Below are 10263 nucleotides of genomic sequence, written 5' to 3'. Positions count from 1 at the left end.
TCAACAGAATAGCAAACAAACCCATAGCATTAGAAACACAAGCATACTGAAAATGCTTGCAGGGCGTGACACGGTGGCAACCTTCAAAAGCATCAGGTGGAAATCCGTGGCCTAATCCAGACTAGTGGAAATGAGCTAAGTTATTCTGCCTAAGGAAGGGGAAGATCTTCCATTAAGTGTCCAAGTCTGCACACTTACAGGAGCATGGCCTGTAGTGATGCTGAATGAACATTCATGGGATTTTACTGGGTCTTTCTTAGTTCCAGACGTTTGTTCAAACTGGCCCAATCATGGCAGAGGAGATGGAAAACAGACTGTGAAGTGTACCATAATCTAATGTTCGTATGCAGTGCCCAGTTCACACTTAATCTTAGATACATCATGGTAGAGGCAAGCATATGAACTAAAGCGTAGATAATTTTGTGCAACTGATAGATAAATAATTCTCCTCCAGAAAACTGGTGCTTGAATACTTACAGACTAACATGGGTAACTCAGATTTAGGAATGGTTATCAATCTCTTCATTGCTGGGGGAAAAATGGCAATGTCTTATGAGTGGAAAGCATTTCTCTTCTGATGTCTGAAAGATTATACAGAATGTGAGATCTTGTCATATTCTAACAGCTGCAGTGTATGTTTTCAGATGATTATCATTTCATAAAAAGTTAAAGCTGATAAAACTGGAAATAGGCATTAGGGGGGAAAAGGGCCCCAAGTTTAAAATGAACTATTGTGTGATTCTGTTCACAGCTAAACCTGCAGAAGAAATTGACTCAGTTAATTTTGGGGTGGGGAAAATAGGGCTTGATGACTGGAAGATACTCTCCAGAGGTTGTGCTCCTGTTACTGTATTAGATTTGTGTGTCCAGCTGTGCAAATCCATTTCAAGTGTGTAGCTTCTTTCAAAGCTCCACAGGAGGGACGGAACAGACCCTCCAGGGAATTCCTCTTAGAATTCCTCTCCAAGCCAGAACCTTACATGCTTCCCTGACAAGCCTTCCAACCACTTGAAATGTTACCCAGTGAAAGATTTATTTATGTGCCAAGCTCATACCCACCTTCCTGCAGGGAGTGCCAAGCCCCGCAAGGCTTCCTTCCACCAGAGTTTCTTCCCAGACATTTTGGCTTTTTAATAGCAAGCAATTACCAAACCTCAGCCAAACCAGGGAACATTTCTCTGCTCATTGTCTACACTCAGGTAAGGGAGCACCCTGATGCAAATGTTACAAAAGGTGCTACTTAGAAAACCCATCCAATAATACCACAAAAAATGTGGTCATTTACATGACCATCTATAAATAGATTGAGTGTTATCTAGACAGTAATTTGCTGTGGGCTGTCTAAATCTCTTTATGACAGTTTCCCTTAAACTTGTATATTTGCTGTGTACAAGTCAAGGTCCTGGACTTTGATCTTTGAGAACATAAACAGAATCTAGGTGTCTCTTTCGCAGTGGGGCAGTTTGATATTACTCTCTCTACTATAATATTTTTTATAAAAGAAATCCATAGCAGAAATCCTTTTAAAACAGAACTATGAAGCAGTCAAAGGTTCTGCGGGCGTAAAAACATTTTATAGTTATGTTTGTTTCACATATTTAAAGCATCGTGCTTAGGAAGGCCACTTTTGAATTGCCAAAAAGAGAGGGAGATCACCAATTTGTATAACATGTATATATGCTAATGTATATGTTTAGATGCAAATATATACACATCAACATAGTGATCAGGATACAACTGTCTGCAGACAAACGTCGGCACCCTCGGCCAGTAAAGCGAGATGTGTGCTGCAACCCCAGAGTCTTCTGCGACTGGACTTATCTGTCAGGGGTCCTTTACCTTTAAAAGCACTGCAGCAGGGGGACAACAACCACATCTCCAACTGCTTTCTCCCACACTTGCCATCTAGTTGGGATGGGGTGGCGCCTATTAGATTTTCTCACCCTCATGTCCAACATGTCTCGCCCTCTATCCCAACCAGTTGGTGATTCTAAATCCCCATGCTTTGAATTTCCCCACCCACAAGCAGGAGCCAAGGGTAGAGTGGGTGACAAGGAAATTCAACAAGTCAACAGGACAGTGATAGCACATCAAGCCTGCTGTAGTACTAGACACACAAGGGAGAAGGAAGGAGGTGTGGTGCTTGATTTTGGTGGCAGCCATGAAGTCCCCCTAAAGACGAGTCCAGCCTGGGTTAACTTACCTGCAGCATCCTGGGAAGTTCAGCATGTCTAGATTTTCAATGTGGCTCTAGCAGTCACAAAAGGAAGCTTGATCTAGAGAACAACATAAAACAATCCAACAGCTGTCTGCATATACAAAGCTGTTTGCGAACACAGAGAAATAACTCCCATAAGAATGCTATCTACAATGTCTGGTACATATAAACAATGTGCGTGTGGCTAACACTTCTCTTTGGTTATGCAAAATCTCCCATGTAGATGGATTAACAGATATCCATGTATTTGTTTAACACAGGGTTGGGGAACCACAAACCACAAACTCTATCATCCTTGACCATGCTGCCTGAGGCAGAGGGGCGCTGGAGTCCAATATCTTCCAGAGGGCCACAGGTTTGCCTCCCCTGGCTTAACAATTACCCCTACAGTTAGTGAAGTCAAAATAAAGGGGTATTTGACTCCTCTTCCGTTTGTAGCTTTGTTTTAGCAACATGTGTGGTCCAGTTTGCAGTTTATATTGGGAAAGGGTTTATAAAGCAGTGATCCAGTAAAGAATTGAGCAATATCTCTATGTTTACCATACATGGGGTAAATACCCTCTGTAATACTTACATTTCATATAAATAACAATCCTGTTTTTAGGAGGCAGCCAAGCAAGCAAATATGATATATTAGGAAGACAAAAGACCCACAGACTGGAGAGAGCTTTAAAGACAGTTTGTGTAAGCATTTATGTGCTGCTCTCTGGAATTTGTATTTTCATATTCAAGGAGAAAATAAACCTTCCTTTCTGAACAGTGATGGTAGCATATCCACATACATAGGCACCTACCTCTGAAAGAGGACAACCAATCAGAGTAGAATTGTGTTTTGAAGATACCCACTCACCTGCTGGAGTCTCACACTCTACAGAAGTATGAGATACAGTGGTACCTCTACTTACGAATTTAATGCATTCCGAACGCACATTTGTAAGTCGAAAAAATTTGTAAGTCGAATCCCATAGGAATGCATTGGGAGAAAAAATTCGTAAGTAGAAGCAACCCTATCTAAAAATTCGTAAGTAGAAAAAATCCTATCTAAACCGCATCCAAGATGGTGGACAGAGCTCCATTCGTAAGTAGAAAAATTCGTAAGTAGAGTTATTCGTAAGTAGAGGTACCACTGTATATAAATCTTCAGAGGCTGCACTGGGTCCCTAGATGATGACCTTCATTAGTCAGTTGGGATGTGGGTGGCACTGTGGTCTAAACCACTGAGCCTTTGGGGCAGTTTGAATTAGCGTGATGGGGTGAGCTTTTGCATTTGCTACATCAGGCAGAAAAATCATTAAGCGGTCCACCAAGACCATTAGCAATTTTCAAGAGGTCCATGGAGGTAATTTTTTGGGGGGAACACTGGTATAGTGGTTGGTGTGTTGGGTTGGAACTGAGGAGACCTGATTTAAAAGCCCCACCAAACCACAAAACTCACCTTGTGTCTTGAGGAATAATGATGGGAATCCAGAGCCAGTGTGGGATGACAAGTTAAGAATGCTGGACTTGGGACACAAAGAAACTGGTTCAATGCCTGGCCATCCCCACTAGCCAGAGAATGGCTGAGTGGCCTTGGACCAGTCACTATCTTTCATCCTAACCTACCTCACAGGGTTGTTGTGATGATAAAATGGGGAGGGACAGAACCATGTGTGCCTTCTGAAGTCATTGGAGGAAGGGCAAGATATAAATGTAAATGAACACCACAAATCCATCATCATGTGTAAGGATGGCACACCTATACTCATCTGTGCAATGTATTTGTGTGCTGTGGCATATAAACAAGGGAGATGGTTGTGTAGGTTTTACACTATTTCCTACACAAGAGGGAATTCATGTGAAAGAGACCAGAGTCTTAAGTTTCTAAACTGTGAATCATCTCCTGAGTGTAAAAACAGATGCAGAACAGAGTGCATACTTGCTGGGAAATGCTTCGAAAAAGATTGTCAGATTGACTCCTAATTGTTGGGCCCTTCCATACTAATGTAAGATTTTAAGACAACATTTATCTCACAAATCCAGGTTCCTTTTGGTTCTGGAAAATAGCTTTAGTCTTGATTTTTATGACAGATGGAGCCACGGTCTCCTAGAGAAAAAAAAGTGCCCGTCTTTGACAGGCCATAGACGCTGATGCCCCTGGTGGTCAAATGACTGTGAAACTCTGAAATTAAGGTAGCAAGTAGATAAATAGGAACCGCTACAGCGGGAAGGTAAACGGCGTTTCCATGTGCTGCTCTGGTTTGCCAGAAGCGGCTTTGTCATGCTGGCCACATGACCTGGAAGCTATACGCCGGCTCCCTCGGCCAATAATGCGAGATGAGCGCGCAACCCCAGAGTCGGTCACGACTGGACCTAATGGTCAGGGGTCCCTTTACCTTTTTTAAACCAGGGGTCAGCAACCTTTTTCACCGCTGTCCCTGTCCCTCAGACCATGTGGTGGTGGTGGTGGGGGAGATGAACAAATTCCTACCCCCCCCCAAATAACCCAGAGATGCATTTTAAATAAAAGCATATATTCTACTAATGTAAAAACACCAGGCAGGCCCCACAAATAACCCAGAGATGCATTTTAAATAAAAGGACACATTCTACTAATGTAAAAACACGCACGCTGATTCCTGGACCGTCTGCGGGCCGGATTGAGAAGGCGATTGGGCCACATCCGGCCCACAGGCCTTAGGTTGCCTACTCCTGCACTAAACTAAAAACAAAACAAATATGTCTGTGTGCAGGACACTCTTGATGCAAAAGTTTTTAATCCCTTAGGTTTATATTTTTCCTTTGCCTTTTCAAGGTGGCAACGAATGCCACACAAGAGACATGGGTGGCTGGGTTTCTTTGCTTCTCAGCATTGTCATAGATTTCAAGGAATTGCTACTGTTTTTCACCCTAAGAAAGACACTTTCGAAACCTTACAGTTATCCGGCTTACAAATGTTAACATGTTTCAAGCTAATCTACATGTGGAATCCCTTCTTCTGCCCCTGCCTCTAAATCCATGTACTTCATCCCATGGAATTCATATGCAAACGCTTAACTTTAATGCAAATTGGTATTTTGAATGAGTGGAGCAGAAGGCAAGGGTTCTCCCACAGATACTCTGGTCATGGAATTCCGGGATCTTGTCTTAAGTGAAAGTTTAAGGGAACTGTTCCTTCCCTGTCAAGAGGATTTAAGAGTGTGTGTGATCCCTGATCCTACGAGGGCTCACTTCTGTATCCAAGTTCCCAACCAAGTAACTCACAGGGAAGGCACTGATCCACCTTTTCAGAAGCTCTTCCATATAAATAAACAAGTGTGTACCTATTTATGGTGAAGAACCTTTTAACCCTTCAGTTTGGTTCAAGGTTCCACCACACGGAGAAACTTTTCAGAGCCACGTTCTGCCTAAAAACCCGCCAGCGAAACAAAACAAAACAGTCAATCGAGCAGCAACCCTTTCTGCCTGCTGCAAACAACTGCAAGGTTTCTGCTTTCTGCTTTGAGAGCGCTGCAGTTAAGCTGCCTGGAGAAGCCTCCTAAATGGGAGGAGGGGCTCCTCGGGGGCTGCTGTCAATCTCTTTAAGCCTTTCCTTTCAAGCTTTGAATGTGAGCTGCCCACTAGCCCCCCGCCCCGCACCCTCCCCCTTTCTCCAGCAGATCGTAAAAGAAAGGAGGGGGGGAGTTTCAACAACAGCCCGGACCAATAGCAAGTCGCAAAGCGAGGAAAAGGGGCCGAGCAACGGGAGAGAGAAAAAGTGGAGAAAAGGAGAAAGAGCGAGCCAGCCGGGGAGCTCCAGCGGAGGGGGGGATGTGTAAAAGGAGAAGAAGCGTTGCTAATTTTTTTTTGTTTGTTTGCTTTTCCATGCATGCATAATGAGGCCTGATCAGAGCACGCTGTTGCTGCTGCGGCAGCTTGGAGGGCACTTTTGTATTTAAAGCCTCGCGAAAGAAAACAGCTCCGCAGAAGGATCCGCCGGAGAGAAACGGCTCGCGGGGCTCGTTGGCGGCAGCAGCCGCATCCCGGGGCGAGGAAGAGCGAGGGCGAAAGCACGCCGGGCGGTTCTTTCTTGTGCAGCCTCCCGCTCACCGGGCGAGGAAGGAGGCTCGCGGCGCGCACTGGGCGCCCGGCGGCGGCTGCCCGAGAGACCTGGCATGCACGGCGATGCTGCCCGCCGAGCTCTGAGAGCGAAGAAAGAAGATCGGCGGGAGCAAGGCGGCGGCAGCAGCATGAGCTCAGCAGGGAGCCCCTGGCCCCGCAGCCCCAGGCTCCACTGACCGCCTCGCGGCCTCCCTAGCCCGGGAGGAGGGGGCGGAGGCTGCTGCGCGCGGCTGCAAGAAAAGGCGCCGCTTCTCCGCCGACGAAGGGATCCCAGGCCGAGCAGGGGCGCCGCGCGGATGGATTGATGAGCGGGACCCTCATGCACACACCGCGCAGGACTTTGGCCAACTTTCCCACCGGCGGCTGCGCCAGCGACACCACCACCAGCGCCTCCTGCTCGTTCTCGTCGTCCGCCTCCCGCCCGCGATTGTCCTGCCGCCGGCCGCGATGGTGGCAGCCCGGCCAGGAGGAGGAGGAGGAGCAGCAGCATCGGCAGCAGGCGGGCGGCGCTGGCGGGCGGCGCTGCTCCCGCTGCCCGGCGCCGTGGCGCTGCGGCTGGGGCTGCTGCTGCTGCTGGCCGCCGCTTCCCCTCCGCCGGGGGCTCACGGCCGGCGCTTGATCTGCTGGCAGGCGATGATGCAGTGCCAGGAGGAGCCCGACTGCAGCTACGCGTTCAGCCAGTACACCGAGGCGTGCGCGCCGGTGCTCATGGCCGCGGGGGACGGCGCGGGCGCTGCTGCGGCTTCGTCGCCGTCCAGTAGGCGGCGGTGCCCCAGCCACTGCATCTCGGCGCTCATCCAGCTCAACCACACCAGGCGGGGCCCGGCGCTGGAGGACTGCGATTGCAACCAGGACGAGAACTGCCGCGCCACCAAGCGCGCCATCGAGCCGTGCCTGCCTCGGACCAGCGGAGGAGGAGGAGGTGGAGCAGGAGGCGTCGGGGCGGGCGGCGTGATCGGCTGCACGGAGGCGCGGCGGCGCTGCGACTGGGATAGCCGCTGCAGCACGGCGCTGAACCGCTACATGACCTACTGCGGGAAGGTGTTCAACGGCGTGCGCTGCACCGAGGACTGCCGCGCCGTCATCGAGGACATGCTGGCCGTGCCCAAGGCGCTGCTGCTCAACGACTGCGTGTGCGACGGCCTCGAGCGGCCCATCTGCGAGTCCGTCAAGGAGAACATGGCGCGCCTCTGCTTCGGCGCGGACGCCGTGGGGCCCGGCAGCAGCGGCGCCTCCGACGGCGCCATGGACGACTACTGGGAAGAGGAGTACGACGAAGAGCTCGGGCCGCGGGGAAGGGACGACCTGGACGACGTGGCGGCCGTGGCCGGAGCCGGATCGGAAGCCGCCTCGCCCAGGAAGCCCAAGGACGGCTGCCCGGCGCGCGCGGCTCCGTGGACGCTTTTCGCGACGGCCTCCATTTTGCTGCTGCTGCTGCTCTCGTAGCCATTTCCAGCCCGGCGCTCTTGAGGGGCGCTCGAGGAGGCCGGGCCGGGAGAGGGTCGAGGAGAGGGAGGGAAGGAGCCTGCGCTCGCCACAGGGCCCTGGCTCGCCTCCGTCTCCTGGCTTCGGGAGGACGGGGCTTGGGCACGGAGAAAGGAGAGCCTCACCCCCGAGCAGTGGCCCTGCAGAGACCGGGGACTCTTAACTCGCCCCAGGCATATGTAACAGAACGAGATGGGCCTCTCTTCCCTTCCCCCGAGCCTTGTATTCAAGCAGTGTGCCTTATTCTGCACATCCAATATGCCTTTGGTTTTGATGGGGATCCCCTTCGTGTCCTCACTGGGCCCTGTTACCTTGCCTGACTAGTTCAGCTGGAACAGATGCTGAGCTGGATGTATGGTTTCTTTGCGCTGTGGTCACTCCTTCCTTCTGTCCTCATCTCCTCTATATATCTGGGCATTCTCTCCCCCCTCTTCTAAAATTATATTTGAAAGGGATAGGGCCATTGAAACTGAATCCTTTTTTTTTTTTTGCAAACGTTTAGCCACCGTTTGTACATCAGATCCCTGAATTGTGGTACTGTATTTGTTACTGGGCCCTTTTGGTTCCAGGCATTCCGTGCATGTCCAAATAAGTGTGCTTAGGATTGCAGCCTTAGAGATGTTTTACTTGTGACATTTTTTCCCTGCAGGGCTGTATGAAGCAACCTGAATATGCCTGTCATATACAAAGATTATGCAGTCCTTTCTTCCCTGTGTACAAATCACTACCAGTTGCAGCTTCCTAATCTTTCCCCTGCACATGCAGGGAAGTACGTGGCAGTGTGTATAATGGTTTGTTCCCCTCCCCACATACTTTGCCCCTGCATACAGCAATGTAAGGGGAAAGGCGTGATTAACTCCCGCACTGCACTATGCAAGTTGTTGCTACTTGGCTCCTTAGAAGCGAGAAAACGAATTTACAAGAAATGCGTAGCTTGGTTTGTTACACCACGAAACCAACTTGCAAAGAGCAAATGTTTGCTCTCCGCCCACCCCCTGCCCCCAGCTGTAGACATGAAGGTAAGAAAGAGTTAGGCTTCCCTAGAGTGCCTTCAAAAATGCTGCTTTACAGAGCTAGCCAGCATCTTGAAATGGAGTCCTTTCTCTCCTCCCATTCACAGCATTCATCATGTTGCCTAAAAGAAGATGTAAACTTTGATTCCTGCTAATTGGGTGTGTGCTTGAGTGGAGGAGACTTGAGTATATGGGAGGATTTTCCAACACCTTTTCTCAGGGTTGTTTTGAACATTAGTAGTAGGGACTTTATTCTGTGTTAAGGTATGAAAACCCCATGTAGTTTTGTCACGTGTGAGGATTGCACATGCTTTCTTTTTCATGGTGCATGTGTGCTGGGAAGCTATATAGTTCTGGTTTGCCAGTAAAATAGATGTGTGTATGAACTTCGCACATTGTTTTCATGCTTTCTCCTACAAGGATTCCCCTACCCCATAATGTTCAAAGTGGCCCTTGCACCACTCAGAATTGCAATGCAATACAATACAATTCATCAGCAATTTTCTCTTGCCTCAACCTAGTAGGGGGAAAAATGCTGATTTGTTGGCTACATTGAACAATGCAACCATTGTCTTAAAAGAGCTCTGCACTGCCATCTTCAAAAGACACTTTTAAAATTCAAGAACTTGTATCTGCAAACATCACGAAAAGTTATATTGCCTCTAATCCTATCAGGGGGCTGACCTCTGGTAAATCTTATATAAAATGTATTTAAAACTGGGATTTGTTACCAGTTGTTTTCGCATGTATATAGAAATTTATAAATTGTATACTTGGGAATAATTTATTTTTTAAGAAATTAAAGATTTAAATGCACCCCAATTGCAAGATAAATGCATCTGCTATTCTTTTGTTGCAAAGGTACAGATCTCATTTGATATGTAAAGGGATACAAGCAACAGTAATTCCCATGGAAAAATGCTAGATCAAATGTACAGTGTATTTTATAGATTTGAAGTTAACACCTGTATTGTTTGGAGAGACTTGATGAACTTTGTAGAATTGTATAAATGCCTCTCCGAACTGCCTTGACCATTGTATTTTTATAGAATGTGTGAAAAGGTCCCATGTCTTAAGTATCTATTGCTTATGTATTTTTATGTGTAAATTAGTAAAGAGAGATTTTTAAAGAATATATCTGGTGAAGTTGTTTTCTAGGCGCTGCTCTGATTTTGAGATAGCTTAGAGGCAATGGGAAGATACATGCAAGTAGTTACTGTGTGGTTGCATTCCTCAAAACCCTTACACAGAAGTAAGCTCATGGAATTCTGTGAGACTCTCTGGCATATGAGCAACTGGAGGTTATCCTAGCTATCACTTATGTAGCTAAGGTGCTACTGGAAGGAATTTTTTGTTTTGAATACGTCAGACCAACATGGCTACCTACCTGTAACTAGTACTTATGTAGCTGTTGGTAATGGCGTACCCTATTTTAGTGAATAATTACCTGGAAGAAGTCAGTGCCCCTTT

The 10263-nt window shown here is 47.9% G+C and overlaps 1 protein-coding gene across 1 annotated transcript; it reads left to right on the top strand.

Moving 5' to 3' along the window:
- The first annotated feature begins 5952 nt into the window (after window positions 1-5952).
- On the top strand, window positions 5953-9928 carry GAS1 (growth arrest specific 1). The gene has a single exon (XM_035100197.2). The coding sequence runs from the start codon at window positions 6743-6745 to the stop codon at window positions 7739-7741; it is 999 nt and encodes a 332-aa protein (XP_034956088.1). The 5' UTR covers window positions 5953-6742; the 3' UTR covers window positions 7742-9928.
- The last annotated feature ends 335 nt before the right edge of the window (window positions 9929-10263 follow it).

The sequence above is a fragment of the Zootoca vivipara genome, chromosome 11 (genome assembly GCF_963506605.1).
Source record: "Zootoca vivipara chromosome 11, rZooViv1.1, whole genome shotgun sequence".
Taxonomy (NCBI): Eukaryota; Metazoa; Chordata; class Lepidosauria; order Squamata; family Lacertidae; genus Zootoca; species Zootoca vivipara.
The sequence above is the reverse complement of the archived record's forward strand: the minus strand, read 5'-3'. Positions and strand labels throughout refer to the sequence as shown.